This window comes from Osmerus eperlanus, chromosome 6 (genome assembly GCF_963692335.1).
Source record: "Osmerus eperlanus chromosome 6, fOsmEpe2.1, whole genome shotgun sequence".
NCBI classification, from domain to species: Eukaryota; Metazoa; Chordata; class Actinopteri; order Osmeriformes; family Osmeridae; genus Osmerus; species Osmerus eperlanus.
In genome coordinates, this window is record NC_085023.1 from 6892016 (window position 1) to 6909433 (window position 17418).

Sequence of the window (17418 nt, forward strand, 5' to 3'; positions counted from 1 at the left end):
CTCAGCCATCTGACCCCCTATCTATTATTATTGTTATAAAATGTAATTGCGGAGCTCTGGTACCTGTTGCGCTGTTCGCGGCTTACTAACAACCAGACTAACCAGGGCTGCGTTTCCCGATAACGATGGATCGTAGCAAAGATCCGAGCAAAATAACTAAACCATCGATATTTCTTACGTGCATTTCCCAAACATGCTCGTAAGGTGTAGGCTAATATATGCGCTTTCAAGAGCTATGAATTTTCAAGAGACACTTTAGCTACGGTATCTTTGGGAACGGCCCGTAAAACTACGATTCGTTGTACGATGGATTCTACGATCAACTTAGGCTTACGATGCTTTCGGGAAACGCAGCTCAGACTAGCTTCTGTGGCTTCAACGACAGTGTGTTGAACACACACCCACAACAAAAAGTGATTGTCCTTGTGACAAACGGTACAGTTTCCATTGCCTGCCAACAGATGAGGAATACAAAATAATGTAGCTGAAAAACCTAGCCTTGAAGAGACCACCCAAAACACTGTATCGTATGTGTACTCATTTCATTTTGTGGGCAAAAAAACGACGGAGGAAATGCGCATCCTACTTTGTGTTTGGGCTACGAAAGACCTCCACAGATTTACATTTAGTCATTTTTTTTACATTTAGTCATTTAGCAGACACTCTTTATTTAGTGATTTAGTTGCAGTACTGCCAGTAAAGGTGGGATGCAAGTGTTCATTTAGAATTTTTTGTGGGTTAGTAGTGCCCTGGTCCAGCAACACATGCCGGACCAGCCGTTTGTATTTCACCTGACGATGAAACTAAAACCCAGGACCGGTGATGTGGACTTTAAGGCTCTGACTAGGTGTCCCACCTCCTTTATTAAAACGTGACCGACTTTATTTCTGTGGAGGTACTGATAAGACTCTTTTCAGGTTATTCATCGCTTCACCGTCCGTAGCAACAGAGTTAATAAAGCTAAATATGGTAGTCTACGTTATCTGAGGCCACTTTTTCAAGTCGTCCTCCCATCCCTCGATAGTAGAAGGCAGAGGTATGATCACATTGTCCTGTTTGAGGTGTACAGGCTGTGTTCCCACATGTTTTATTTACCAAGCGCTGAAAGAGAATTAGTGTGACTGTTTATGACCGTTACTATGGCAATCGCCGGCTCCGGAAGTCGCGCCCATAATTCAGGAAATGGATCATAGGAGCTAGGAATAAGGTTGTATCTAAAATAATTTTGTAGACACAGGGGCGTCGCGTCCCATTGGGCAAGTCGGGCAGTTGCCCAGGGCCTTGGCCACCAGGGGGGCCTCGTCGTATTTTTTTATAATTAAAATAAATCACTTGTCATTGCGAACGAATGAAAATCCAAATTAAGCATGAAAACACAATTCTTTAATTCTATTCTTTATAGCTAAATTTGATCTTAAATCCATCATGGCACATATGATTCAGGTCATGACGTTTCTGTCAGGAGAGTGTGGTGGAGTGTGTATGGAGTTTTTCCCAATCAAAGAATGCGTCCGTGGAAGATGAAGACATTTCTGATAATATTTCAAGTGCTGCTGGGCCAAGTTTAGCTATTGCTAGCAGCAGCAGACAAACAGCCACTTCAACACCAACTACCGTATTGTAACTACTTTTTTTTGTCTGGGCAAGTAATCAATCGTGAGTATTGGTCCACTCCACATTAGCCGCCGCAACGGTGACGTTGTTTGCTTAACCCTGCTGCCTTCGGGTCACATGACCCGAAGGTTCACAACGAACCATCGTTGTGTTGCGACAACTTTACCCAATACAAAAACAAATAAAAAGCATTTTCTTTTAACCCTTGTGCTGCCTTCGGGTCACGTGACCCAAAGGTTCATAACGAATCATCGTTGTGTTTACCCAATTTTACCCCATACAAAAACAAATAAAAATAATTTTCTTTTAACCTTTGCAATGTGGGGGGTCTGAGACAGCCCAACGGTTAAAAGAAAATGCTTCACTTTGTTTTTGTATGCTGTAAAGTTGTCGCAATACGACGGTGGGTCACAATGACTGATGGGTCAGAATGACCCGAAGATAACACAAGGGTTAACCTTTGTGATGTGGGGGTCTGAGACTTTCAGTATACTAAAATATGGATAGTACACTTTTAGTTCACATTTGATATACTTTTAAGAAGTATGCTTAGAAAAGAGTTCACTTTTGATATACTTTTAAGTATGCTTTGAAAATAGTTCTCTTTTGATATACTTTTAAGAAGTATACATAGAAAATAGTTCACTTTTGATATACTTTTAAGTATGCTTTGAAAATAGTTCACTTTTTATATACTTTAAGAAGTATGCTTAGAAACAGAAAATGGTATACATTTCTTCTGGAGTAGGATGTACGTTTTCTATTATTATACAGCAAAAACAGTCCAAATACTTTAAAAGTACATTACAGGTAAAAATAAATTGTATATTCTAATTAGGCTATTAATTTCTAGGATAATCTATTATGCATTGCACATTGAATCTTTTTTGGTACTGAAGCTGTAACCTTAATTACTGCCAAAACATTTTGAAGCCCTATACTCTTATACTAACAATTATCAATTGGAGTATTAATGGAAAAAACAAAAAAGCTACTTGACAAAGAAGCACAGAGAAGGGTTGCATTATGCATTTGAAGGTTATACTGTTAAACTGACTGAAGAACGAAATAACGACGTGAAAAAATGAAGATAGCGTGGCTCGATGGCTGGTCAATTCCCATGATGCAAGGCGGTAAATAGTGTTAACATGATAAGTTTGTTGTTTGTTCGAAATACAAATGTAACTTCATGAATTTCGTTTTTTAAATGTGTCTGCTTAGAATGTAGTGTTTTGTTGCGTGGTTTTGTCATTGTTGTGCTGGTTTACCATTGTAACCATGAGTTAAATGACTGTTACGTTTGATCAGAAGAGCTGGATTTTCACGACATGAGTGCATACACAGTAATTAGCTTGTTTCAGATAATAATCTGCAGTGTCAGTTGGCGAGGGCCCCGTTCTCGTCAAGTGACGCAAGATCGGCGGTGTTTGAGGGGCCCCTAAACATTAAAATATATTAGTAAATGGAAATTTATTACGTTTACTTCTTGAAGTACTTAGTTGAAAGCGCACTTGAAAGTATTTTGAAATATACTTTGAGGTACTTTAGGAAGTATACTTCATGAACTGAAAGTGCACTACACAGGCTACTTTACAGTATTCAAAAGTAAACCTCAAATACACTATAAGTGTACTTTCAAGTGAACTAAATGACCTAAAAAGTGGGCCAATTCAGTTTACTTAGAACAAAAATAGTATATAAATAAGTACACTGCTAGTATACTTTAAGTGCCATGATAATAGTATACTTTTTATACTTAAGTATACTTGCAAATTAAACTTGAAGTATACTTCTTTTTCGTAAGGTTTGCACTGTTTGGTAAATATAGATTTCTCCTTGACTCTAACCACTGAAATAATGTTGAACAGTGCACTTCTGATACATTCTGCAGTACTTTCTTTATGCACTTATTTGTATGTTGCTTCATATAAATGAATAAAAGTTCAATGTGTTTATGAGCACCTATTAGTCCAGAGGCGGATGAAGTATAACAGAGTAAACAGGACGTGTCTGTGATCCAGAGACTAGCAGACTCACCGATGATGAAGACGTTCCCAATGTCCTCTGTGTCGTTGGACAGGAGCTTGATGTAGCGTATGGACAGGATATGGTATAACACCAGGCTGTTGTTACCAATGTCATTGTCTATGGCATCCAGCTTTATCAGGTCTGAGCCCACCTTGGCATCTGCTGCCACACCTGAGAAAGAGAGAGGGAGAGAGAGGAAGAAAAAGGAGAGAGAGAAATTTCTCAAATCTCTCAAACACAAACTCTCATTCACACATCCAAGCCACACACACATACCTGCAGTGTACTCCAGCTTGGTGAAGCGCGGTGGCTGGTCATTGATGTCCTCCAGGTAGATCCTGACCTCCTGCAAGGTCGGGTCGTGGGAAGGGTCAAGTGCTCCCACCCTAGATGATCTCTGAGCCCGGGTTGGCCCCCAGTTCTTGTTGCTTGAGGCTTTGATTATGATGGAGTAGACGGGGATGTACTCACGGTCCAGGTCCTTCTTCACCCTCAGAACTCCTCCTGGACTCAAACCGAAGTTACTATTGCTGTCGCCCCCTGGAGTGCGAAGGCAAAATGACAGTATATGTGCAAACGGTCCGACACCTACCAAAGGACTCCAGATGACTCTGCGTTTGTCATTATTCAATAATCATTCGTGACTGAAACTGATATAAGGAGAAAGAGAGAAAAAACTGCAGGAGAGAGAACGAGAGAAAGATAGAGAGAAAAATAGACAGAGGAAGGAATATAGAGATAGAGGAAGATAGAGGTAGAGAGAATAACAGGTAGTCAGACAGAGAAAAAATCATGAGAGAGAGATAAAGGGATGTATACTGTACGTAGAATGACAGAGAGGGTGCTTACCTGCTATAAAGTAGTAGACTATAGCGTTGGAGCCCTCGTCTGCGTCCATAGCCCCAGTCACGTTACCCACCACAGTGCCTGGAGACGAGTGCTCTGGAACCGACAACGTCTGGTATGGCAAACTGCCTCTCTGAGAGAGGGCACATATACGCACACATATACCCACACTGTTTGTCTACATATCAATTGATTGATCTATGTACACTACCGTTCAAAAGTTTGGGGTCACTTAAAAATGTCCTTATTTTTCAAAGAAAAGCACTATTTTTTTCAATGAACATAACGTTAAATTAATCAGAAATACACTATACATTGTTAATGTGGTAAATGACTATTCTAGGTGGAAACGTCTGGTTTTTAATGAAATAGCTACATAGGTGTATAGAGGCCCATTTCCAGCAACTATTACTGTATGTGTTCGAATGGTACATTGTGTTTGCTAATTGCCTTAGAAGACTAATGGATGATTAGAAGGATTAGAATTAGAATGCCAAAGGTCTGCAATGTTGTAATTGCTGCAAATGGAGCATTATTTGACGAAAGCAAAGAACAAAATTTATATATCAAATAAAAATAATTATTTCTAATAATAATTAACCTTGTAAATGTCTTGACTATATTTTCTATTCATTTTGAAAGTTATTTGATAAATAAAAGGGTGAGTTTTCATGGAAAACACAAAATTGTCTGGGTGACCCCAAACTTTTAAACGGTAGTGTATGTTTATACTCCAGTCTTGTTCTCACCGGGGGTTTGAGGAACACAGGCTCGTTGTCATCAATGTCCAACAGCGCCACCTGCAGAGGCTGCGTGGTCTCATAAGGCACAGGCTGGCCGAGGTCATAGGCTACCACAATCAGCTGAGGAGGCAGAAAACTGTTGGTTAGACACACACATCTTGCACACACACACATCTTGCACACACACACCAATCACACACAAACATAAAACCACCCCTCACACACATACACACACACCAATGTTGGTCAGAGACTCACACTGTGCAAGGGCTGTTTCTCACGGTCCAGCTTGACAGCAGTGGTGATGACCCCAGTCAGAGCATCGATGTGGAAGTTCTCCCAGTCCCGGTTCCCAGCCCCGGTCTGCAGGAAGGCGTAGCGCACCTCACCATTTACACCCTCATCGCCATCTGTAGCAAACACCTCGTACACCAGCAGGCCTGGGGGCTGTTCCTACACAAGGGAGAGTGAAGCACACACATTGTTACCATCTCTCTAATAATGCCAGGAATCTCTGTGTTTGTGTGTATCTGTCTGTGTACACATTTAAATGGGTTTAGTTTGCTACGATCATCTCAAGAATCGGGCACTCTGCAAATTTTATATTTTACAAGTCTCCTCTTTATAATGGCACGGAGTGCAGATTGAGTTGTTTGGATAAGCAGTTCGACATTTCCCAAAAATAATTCGCTCTCGCCATCTTGGGATGACTGAGCTGCACTAAGCTAGCTCTCGCGAGCCAAAATGATTCAGATATTCATAGATTCCACCTACGTCACTACCAAATAGAACACCGCCATATTCACAACCGATCTCGCCCAGTATGGCCGCCCACACTGCCCATTTGAATGAGAGCCCTTACAAAAAAGAAGTATACTGCAAGTTTATTTTGTAAGTATACTTAGTATAAAAAGTATACTATTATCATGTTACTTAAAGTATACTAGCAGTGTACTTATTTATATACTATTTTTGTACTAAGTAAACTGAATTGGCCCACTTTTTAGGTCACTTAGTACACTTTAAAGTACACTTATAGTGTATTTCAAGGTTTACTTTTGAATACTCTAAAGTAGCCTGTGTAGTGCACTTTCAGTTCATCAAGTATACTTCCTAAAGTACTTCAAAGTATACTTTGGAATACTCAAAAGTAGCCTGTGTAGTGCACTTTCAGTTCATAAAGTATACTTCCTAAAGTACTTAAAACTAGAGAGGGTACAATTTCTGGGGAAATTGTAGGGTGTGCTTGCTTGCGTCGGTTGGACAGGGGTCCGTTTTTTAATTACATTTTTACAACTGATATTTCTGTATTTTATATAAAAATGCATACTTATTATTTATAAAGATTACATAGATTTAAAAGCATTTTTTTTTGCTGCTCATTTACAACTGAAAATACGAGTGAAGTGTAGAATGAAATGGATGTCTTCTCATTTCCCCTGCAAGAGGCAGCCTCATCGTTGAATCAAAACGAATAAATTTGGCAGACCGGTGTACAAATTGACCTAATCTCTATGACTTAAACGTCCTTTTAAGTTTTTCCCTTCTCGTGATATTTTCATGCATTTAGCCTACTCATTGCATTCATTCATTAATAAAGAACCCCCTTTGAAGATTATTCTACGACGTTACCCGGCAGTAGAAGATGGAATCGCGATTCAAACAGTACCATCTGCTAACTGAAAATATGCCCCCCAAAACGTAAATAAGATTGACATTTATTTAGTGGAAAATCGCTCATTCATAAAAAGCTCACTGGTAGCGATCATTGTAAGGTAACAACGCAAAATGCGATATAGCCCTGTGTGGAGAAGCTGTCCCGGTAAATTCTACTACTACGGTACAGTACTAGACTACTGCTGTGTTCCTCTCGGTAGCGATTGCGTTGGTTGAATTCGATTAAACGTTCAGTTGTACGGTTTAGGCTGAAATTAATTATTTTCATGAACAGATTGACAAAGTTTAGGCTGTAGCAATGAAGTTCAGGTTAGTAGTTAGATAGACTTTTGATTTAAGTAAGGGGAGTGCCGAACATGTTCTGTCGCCGTTTGACTTCCTAAACAGCTGTGTACTGTAGATGTTTTTGTCGTGTGTCTCGCGTAGGCTACAGCGTTGCAGTGATACACTGGATTGAAACCACAGGTAATGATAATTTCACCCACAAATCGTTTACTTGTAATCTAATGTCATAATAAATCCTACAACGAAAATGTATATGTGAGGAATGTTTATTTTAACGATTGAAAACAGATACATCATAGACCACTGTAGTATGTGTTGCCCGGGCAACAGAGGCTAATGTCATGATGCTAATATTTCAGTGAAATAGTAGACTACCGTTTCCGAAAGTAGATGTGGGCTTACTTCCTTAATAATATCAGCTAATATTGTACATTACACATCACAATTGTGTGTCATATCACAAAGTAAAATGAGTAAATAGTTATCACCCTGGCCTCTTTGCTTGTGGCGTTCCTGCAGCTGCCTTGCAGTAAAGCTATAGTTAGCCTAGCTATCCCCCAAGTTAACAGATGCGAAACGAATGTTCTGCTACAGGTAGTCATGCGTGTTTTCGTGACGTTAGTGACGTAGTGACGTTAGTAACGTCAGTGACTGTGGCTAGCAAATTAGCCACCGTTAGCTTCACTTTTCGCCACAAAAACTTAACTTAAGCCCAAACCATGCAACGGAACGTAAATTCCAATAGAAGCAACGCAATCGCTACCAAGACGAACCTTTTGACACCGCCGTTGTGTATGTAGGCCAAATATTGACTGAGTTTTAGGGGGGCGAAAATAAACAATAAATAAATAATAATATATATGTGAGAGAACAAAGGTTGTGCTCTCGCCGAAGGCTTGAGCACACCCAAATATACCTTGGAATACTCCAAAGTAACCTGTGTAGTGCACTTTCAGTTCATAAAGTATACTTCCCAAAGTACTTAAAAGTATACCTTGGAATACTCTAAAGTAACCTGTGTAGTGCACTTTCAGTTCATGAAGTATACTTCCTAAAGAGCTTCAAAGTATACTGGGCAATAGTTTTAAGTGCACTTTCAATTAATATAAGTACTTTAAGAAGTATACTTAATAAATTAAATTTTACTATTACTTACATTTACATTTAGTCATTTAGCAGACGCTCTTATCCAGAGCGACTTACAATAAGTACAGGGACATTCCCCCTGAGGCAAGTAGGGTGAAATGCCTTGCCCAAGGACACAACGTCATTTGGCACAGCCGAGAATCGAACCAGCAACCTTCTGATTACTAGCCCGATTCCCTAACCGCTCAGCCACTCCTGACTCCCTTACTAATATATTATAATATTTAGGAGCCCCTCAAACGCCTCAGATTATAAATCACTTAGCGAGAACGGAGGCCCTTGCAAAATTACACTGCAATTTCTTAGCTGAAAGAAGCTATTCACTTCGCAAGCGTTGACGTATTAACCCTTGTGCTGCCTTCGGGTCACATGACCCAAAGGTTCATAACGAACCATCGTTGTGTTTACTAGTGATGGGTCATTCGCGAACGATCCGGCTCTAAGAGCCGGCTCTTGAAGGTGAACGTCGGGAGCTGGCTCGCATATCTGAAGAGCCGACTCTATTTTTAATGGATTAATACAGCCTATACAAACTAAATGATTATGAAATAATGAATTTTAATTGTATTGAAAATAATTGACTAATTCAAAGAACAACAAAAAAATACTTGTAGTCTTAAAGGCGCACACGATCATCCTCACATTCTGTTCCTGTCAATCCTGCATGAGGGAGGGCCGAGCCAACTCACAGTCAGAGAGTAGTCAAAACTCAGAGGAGAGCCATGATAAATCAATGCATTTTTAAAGATATGTGGTTACGGTCGAGTATGATTTCATTTCATAATTTAATTCAAATTGTTTTCACACCCATCATAGTCAAATTCATAGTTAAAACATGTATTTTTTAAAGAGCCGTTCGGGAGCCAAAAGAGCCGTCTCTTTTTGGTGAGCTGAGCCATACGAGCCGGCTTACGAAAAAGAGCCGAAATGCCCATCACTAGTGTTTACCCAATTTGACCCAATACAAAAACAAATAAAATAAAATTATTTTAACCTTTGCAATGTGGGGGGTCTGAGACAGCCCAACGGTTAAAAGAAAATGCTTCACTTTGTTTTTGAATGCGGTAAAGTTGTCGCAATACGACGGTGGGTCACAATGACCGATGGGTCAGAATGACCCGAAGATAACACAAGGGTTAAGAATCCAGCTCTTCTTATGAAACGTAACAGTAATTTAACTCATGGTTACAATGGTAAACCACCACAACAATGACCACGCAACAAAACACTACATTCTAAGCAGACACATTTAAAAAACGAAATTCATGAAGTTACATTTGTATTTCGAACAAACGGCAAACTTATCAGCACATTTTAACACTATTTACCGCCTTGCATCATGGGAATTGACCAGCCAATGAGCCACGCTATCTTCATTTTTCACGTCGCTATTTCGTTCTTCAGTCAGTTTGACAGTATAACCTTCAAATGCATAATGCAACCCTTCTGTCTGCTTCTTTCTCAAGTAGCTTTTTCTTTTTTTCCATTAATACTCCAATTGATAATTATTAGTGATTATAGGGCTTCGGAATGTTTTGGCAGTAATTAAGGTTACAGCTTCAGTACCAAAAAAGATTCAATGTGCAATGCATAATAGATTTTCATAGACATGAATAATTAGAATGAGATGGATCAAAAAAATGTAACCTGTAATTTACTTTAAAATTATTTTGACTGTTTTTGCTGTATAATAATAGAAAACGTACATCCTACTCCAGAAGAAATGTATACCATTTTCTGTTTCTAAGCATACTCCTTAAAAGTATGTGAACTATTTTCAAAGCATACTTATAAGTATATCAAAAGTGAACTATTTTCTAAGCATACTTCTTATTAGTATATCAAAAGTTAACTAAAAGTGTACTATTCATATTTTAGTATACTTATAGTATACTTTTATATACTTCTTTTTTGTAAGGGAGAGACAGAGATATCTGGAGAAAATTTCAGGCTCCAATCCTCATTTGTTACCCTCAGTTTTCTTTTGTCCCTTATTATCTGCCCCAGGCTTGCCTCAGGCTTGCCTCAATTGGCATTCCATGATATATACATTTATCTATCAAACAGCTGCAAGACCCAGTGAAATGTTATATACAGCTAGCAAACTAACGTTAGCTAGCGTCGCTAACCAGAATCAGAATCAGAATGGGATTTATTCGCCATGAAAGTTTGCACAGACAAGGAATTTGCTTTGGCAGGAAGGTGCATACAATAAACATATACCTAAAATTTAAATATGTGGACTATCTATACTAAGAGTACATAAACTAGCAGTACTAAGTGGGATTAGAATATAATTAAATATACAATAAAATAAAATATAAGTTGCCGTAAATTACAATATAAAAATACAAATATTACAAAAAATACAAATGTACAAGATACCATTTTGTAATGCAGTGCAAAAAGCAGTGTGTTTTAAGCAAGAAGTCATTAGTCAGTGTGGTCCCTTGGCCTTGTTGAAGAGGCCAACAGCGGAAGGGAAGAAACTGTTTTTGTGGCGTGAGGTATTGGTCCTGATGGACCGCAGCCTTCTGCCGGAGGGGAGTGACTGAAACAGGGAGTGTCCAGGGTGGGAGGAGTCGGCCACAATCTTCCTCGCTCGCCTCAGGGTCCTCGAGGTGTGCAGGTCCTCGAGGGTAGGCAGATTGCAGCCAATCACCTTCTCAGCAGTGCGGATGATACGCTGCAGTCTGCTCTTGTCCTTGGCAGTGGTAGCAGCGTACCAGACGGTGATGGAGGAGGTGAGGATGGACTCAATGATGGCTGAGTAGAAGTGCACCATCATTGTCTTTGGCAGGTTGAACTTCTTCAGCTGCCGAAGGAAGTACATCCTCTGTTGTGCTTTCTTGATGAGGGAGCTGATGTTCAGTTCCCACTTGAGGTCCTGGGAGAGGATAGTGCCCAGGAAGCGGAAGGACTCCACAGTGTTGACTGGGGAGTCACACAGGGTGATGGGGGTGAGTGGGGCTGTGTTCCTCCTGAAGTCCACAACCATCTCCACTGTCTTAAGAGCATTGAGCTCTAAGTTGTTCTGGCTGCACCAGGTCACCAGGTTGGCCGCTTCCCACCTATAATCAGACTCGTCTCCACCAGAGATGAGCCCAATAAGGGTGGTGTCGTCCGCAAACTTCAGGAGTTTGACGGACGGATGACTGGAGGTGCAACTGTTGGTGTACAGGGAGAAGAGCAGAGGAGAAAGGACGCAGCCCTGAGGTGATCCGGTGCTGATGGACCGGGAGTCAGAGACTTGTGTTCCCATCTTAACGCACTGCTTCCTGTCAGACAGGAAGTCTGTGATCCACCTGCAGGTGGAATCAGGCACGTTCAGCTGGGAGAGCTTGTCCTGAAGCAGGGCGGGGAGGGGTATTGAAAGCAGAGCTGAAGTCCACAAACAGGATCCTGGCATAGGATCCTGGGGAGTCCAGGTGCTGTAGGGTGAAGTGGAGGGCCATGTTAACTGCATCGTCCACAGACCTGTTGGCTCTATAGGCAAACTGCAGGGGGTCCAGTAGAGGGTCAGTGATGGATTTAAGGTGTGCCAGCACCAGGCGCTCGAAAGACTTCATTACCACAGAGGTCAGGGCGACGGGTCTGTAGTCATTATGTCCTGTTGGCCTTGGCTTTTTGGGCACAGGGATGATGGTGGAGGACTTGAGACAGGCTGGCACATGGCATGTCTCAAGGGAGGTGTTAAAGATGTAGGTAAACACCGGAGACAGCTGGTCAGCGCAGTGCTTGAGGGTGGCTGGAGAGACAGAGTCCGGCCCAGCTGCTTTGCGGGGATTCTGCCTCTTGAAAAGTCTGTTAACTTCACCCTCCTGAATGGAGAGAGTCGTCACTGTAGAGGGGGGGAGGTGGGAGGCCTCCTGGGTGGGAAGGGGTAGTTCAGGACTGTCCAATTGTCTTTCAAATCTGCAGTAGAACTCATTCAGGTCGTTGGCCAGGCGGGAGTCGTTAGTGGAGTGGGGGGCTCTGGGCTTGTAGTTGGTAATCTGCCTGAGCCCTCTCCAGACAGAAGCAGGGTCGTGCAGAGAATTGGTGTTTTAGTCTCTCTGAGTACAGTCGTTTAGCCTCCCTCACCGCCTTGCTAAACCTGTTCTTCGACTCCTTGAAGCTGTCTTTGTCCCCACTCCTAAACGCGGCCTCTTTCTCTGACCTCAACCTTCTGAGTTTAGCTGTAAACCAGGGTTTGTCGTTGTTGTAGCTTACCCTGGTGCGTGTTGGTATACAGCAGTCCTCACAGAAGCTGATGTATGATGTCACAGCCTCTGTGAGCTCATCCAGACTATTGGTAGCAGTCGTGAACATGTCCCAGTCAGTGCAGTCCAAGCACGCCGGCAGATCCTCCATAGCTTCACTGGTCCACTGTTTTGATGTCCTCACAGCAGGCTTACAGCGCTTTAGCTTCTGCCTGTATGCAGGAATCAGGTGGACCATGGCGTGGTCAGAGTGACCCAGTGCTGCTCGGGGGACCGCATGGTATGCTTTGCTGATTGTAGAGTAGCAGTGATCCAAGGTGTTTCCTTCTCTGGTAGGGCATTTGATGAATTGTCTATATTTTGGGAGTTCTTGAGTGAGATTGCCTTTGTTAAAGTCGCCTAGCACAATAACCAAGGAATCCGGATTTTCATGCTCCACACTCAGTATCTGGCTGGCGAGCACACGTTGAGCCTCGTTGACGCTAGCCTGCGGAGGCATGTAGACGCCAACCAGAATGAATGATGCAAACTCTCGTGGCGAGTAAAAAGATCTACAGTTAATAAAAAATGATTCCAGATCAGGAGAACAGTGCTGCAGAATCACTGTCACATCTTCACACCAGCCACTGTTAATGTAAAAACAAATACCACCGCCTTTCGTTTTGCCAGAGAGCACAGGGTCACGATCCGCTCTCAGCAGTTTGAAACCTGCTAGCTGTAGCGCAGAGTCTGGGATCAGTTCACTCAGCCATGTCTCTGTAAAGCACAAAACGGAAGATGAATGAAAGTCTCTGTTTTTCCACACCAGTAGCTGAAGTTCATCCAGTTTGTTGCTCAGTGAACGCAAGTTGGAGAGAAATATCCCCGGTAACGCTGTGCGTGCCCCACGCCGACGGAGTCGCACCAGAGCACCGGCTCGTTTGCCTCTCCTACGGCGCTTCGCTGCTAGGACAAAGAATTAACTGAATTAACAGACAAAACAAGACAAAAAAGAGCACACCTAACGACCGAGGCAGCCATCATCGGCGCAATCTTGGACTATAACGACATAGACTAACTTAACTTCGGTAGGCTATCCTCAGTATTTGCAAGCTGGCCAGTGCAAGTAACATGGCATTTTATTTTGTTTGAGTTTAAACTTGTCCAGGGGTCCATTTTCTGGAATATTTGGGGGGGATGTGAAAAGTAGTTTAGCATACTAATGTCACTCCAACAAGTAGCTAGCAACATAACATAATTCAACCATATAACCAACGTTACTAATGTAAATATAGCTAATGCTAGCTGTCCAGAATAACGTTATACATGCAAAAATGATCAATTACATGTTTTAATCCATTTCTCACGACGTTCATGTTTTTTTGGGACATTGTAACAGGTTAATCCATTTATTTGAGATTTGCTGCTATCCCAGCCCACAGCACAGCAGATAGACGGCATCTTGCAATTCGGTCCTAAAGATGGCGACACGACCACTGTGCGACGTCACATGGCGTCAGGGAGCCGCTATTCATGGGTTTCAGTCACGTTACTTTTTTTGTTGCGGCCGCCATCTTTAGGACCGATTCGCAATCGCAGCCTCTCCTTGGGTCTCCTCAGTAAAAATGAATGATGTCGCACACGAAAGTAGCACACCTTACCACCGACGAAAAGCAACGGGATTTAAAGAAAATAGATACTTTAGGCTTTGATCCTTATTTACTTTCAAGTGAACTGCTTACTCCACAAAGTGTAGTAAAAACCTGCGAAATTTGATGTTTGCTGACATCTACATTTTCCTCGTCCACAATCTCTCTCCATACACCGGGGAAGCCCTTAAGGCATTTAAAAGCACTGAAGCCTACCGCTACTTCACCTCAGGATGGGTTATGGATGCCAAAATGTATCATCTGGAGATTAAGAAAATGTTCTTGATCACTGGAAGGGTAAATGGCAGTCTTAATCAAGCGATTGCAGAACCGAATTTACCTTGTCACAGTTGAATAACGACAGTTCAGTGGTTAAATGGACATTGAACCTCAAAGTCCATTGACACCTATTTCCTATGCAAATCTCACAATTAAAAAAATTTAGCTGTAAAACGGTAGGTTTTGAAAAAAACACCGAACTGACCACTTTTTTGGCTCTGGTCTGTACCTTGGTCACGCCCCAAAATTTGCTGCACGCTGCTCTGTGTACTTCCACAGAATTACAAAGAAGAACGTTTTTATAGCATATTGAAAATGGACTACGGTGGTAAATGCAGTGTTCCAGGCTGTACAGGGAATGCTGACACTTTTCAGAATCTTCCCAAGGAACCAGACACTCGACGGGCATGTCTGATGTTTTTCTATGAGAAGATCCCTGTGAAGTTCGACACATGTATTCATTTGCTCGAACCATTTCACCAAAGACAGTTTTGAATGAAAACAATTTAAAGAAGGATTTGCTAAGCCGTTGTTGCTGAAAAGAGATGCTGTTCCAACCGTATGCTCATCACAAATGCAAGCTGTATGATTTTGTCGCTAATATTTAGCCTATTAGCAATGCTAACGTCTCCTGTATCTAGCATAGGTAGAATGCTAAATATGTTTCTAAACACATCAACATACCTTACTTAGCAAATTACTCTAGCTAGACTAGCTGTAGTCGGCATTAGAAGGGAAGCTTCCGAAAAAATAGCCAGAAAACGAATAGCAGTCTAGCCTATTGCTAACGCCTGTCTAGATTATCTATTTGAAAGAACTGGAGAAAGGCAGGTGGTAGATACAGCATACGTTAGGATTGCTAATAACTGTTACCGACGAAATCATACTACAGTTTGCGGTTGTGATGAACATAAGGTCGGAACGCAACTCTTTTCAGCAACAGCTTCATAGCAAATCCTGCTTTACATTGTCCCAGGTTTTCAAAACCGTCCTTGGTGAAATGGTTCGCACAAATGTGTCGAGGGTCGAACTGCACAGGGATCTTCTAGCTACGGCAAACATCACCCATGCCCGACTAATCAATGTTAGCTAGACTCTAGCTCATCTGCTTTTTATTAACGCTGATTTGCAAGAACAGCTAGATAGCAAAAACACCTAGACTGTAGGCATGTAAACTAGTTTAGCTTGCTAACGCAAGAGCATAGGTAGAATGTGTGATGATTTAGCCTTGTTTATTGGCAATGGGGCTAACGTTATTTCATGTTCCTGACTGTGTTTCATTCAAATAAATAACCCGTGTTGTCATGTAAATCTACAATTCAAGATGCATGTTTGTCCAGATCTATTTTTCAGCAAGATAGCTAGAGCTAACTGAAGCTGAGTTAAATCACGATAGTTTGTTTGCTAAGATGTAGTGTTAACGTTACCCACCTAAGGCGATCCTGTTTGCTTCGACAACAGAAGTGGAAACAACTAACGTAATCATTCCAAATTATATCTAGTCAATCTGTTGAAAACAGTGTTAGATTTATTTGTACGTTTTTATTCGTTGTTTCAGTGAGTGCTGTTGGCCGTGTTGCGTCTTTGCTCCGCAGCTTCACTCGTTGTAAACCAACCAATCAGTGCGCAGCTCATCTATATATTCATGAGCATACCATAAAAGGAGAAAACCTAGCGTTTTTCCCGGGAATATTTCACTGGATGTATCAGGGGGCATAGAACAGCACTCGGGCCATTTTCAGCCCAACCAATGTTACATACATTATTCGGAGACCTTAAGGAACAGTGTGAAATACCCCAAAAACCCAGTCAATCACCCCTTTAACATTACACAAATAGCGTTTATCACTGAACTGAATTGCCATCAGATTCTGTTGTAATATCAGTCACATCAGGACACCAAATGAAAAGTAGTTTAGCACACTAACGCCACTCCAACAAGAAGCAACATAACATAATTCAACCATATACCGGTAACTAACGTTACTAATGTAAATATAACTAATGCTAGCTGTCCAGAATAACGTTATACATGCTCAAATTTTAAATGACATGTTTTAATACATTTCTCATGACGATCAGGGTTTTGTGGGACATTGTAAAAGGTTAATCCATTTATTTGAGATTTGCTGTTATCACAGCCCACACACAGTAAAAACAGTAGTGTTAAATTTCCAGTGTTAAGTAGCCTAGAGTTGACCAGTGTTAATGTCCGAGTTGATCAAAATACTTGCAACACTGGTGGTGTTAAAATCTGCCACAAGGGGCGCTGTGGAGCAGAGTTCCATTTACTAGAGTTACATTTAGTCACTTAGCAGACGCTCTTATCCAGAGCGACTTAGTTGCTCAGAGTTGATTGAAAATGCTACTAATGCTAACACTCGTGGTGTAAACATGTCGTTTGCGCACATCACACACCAACGGTCAAAACCAGCTTCTCGCCCAGGAGGACAGGAGAAAGCACACGGGTGAGTGAATTGATTTTGGAAAATATATCAGCAAGCTAGTGTTATGACATTAAGATTGTGTAATTTATCAATTCATTATTTTGACAAAGGAAATGAGAAATTCCGAACAAATTCAAGTTATAGCTCATCGAAAAAAACGAATTACTAACAGCTAGAGTCAGGGTACAGTAGCTAGCCTAGACCTCGACACCATCGCGTTTCACGTGATTTAGCTACAAGAGCATGTATCGAAGTTAAATCACAAGCTATTTTAATGCAGTGGGTGAGTAATTTAGGTGAAATAACATGGTAGACCTAGCCTACTTTAATGTACTGTAGCCTATCGAGTTAGGCTAGGTCTAGCTATCTAGGTTAAGCTGGCTACGGTAGCTAGGTAACTAGCATGAGAAGCTAAGAATGGCGCGCATAGTTGCTAGTCGAAACGTTTTCTTGAACCAATTATTTGTGATATATTTACTTGAAAAAATGTGATGATATTAATTTTTCTGAAAAAAGACAAGCC

At 41.4% G+C, this 17418-nt stretch overlaps 1 protein-coding gene across 3 annotated transcripts in view; it reads right to left on the bottom strand.

Moving 5' to 3' along the window:
- cdh23 (cadherin-related 23) overlaps positions 1–17418 on the bottom strand; it is a 415870-nt gene that overhangs the window by 26974 nt on the left and 371478 nt on the right. For all 3 annotated transcript variants that reach the window (XM_062463257.1, XM_062463258.1, XM_062463259.1), the window contains 5 exons: positions 5490–5684; positions 5238–5351; positions 4492–4621; positions 3919–4182; positions 3652–3813 (listed from right to left, as the gene is read on the bottom strand). In XM_062463257.1, the coding sequence (XP_062319241.1) occupies positions 3652–3813; positions 3919–4182; positions 4492–4621; positions 5238–5351; positions 5490–5684 (865 nt within the window). The remainder of the gene's footprint in view (positions 1–3651; positions 3814–3918; positions 4183–4491; positions 4622–5237; positions 5352–5489; positions 5685–17418) is intronic.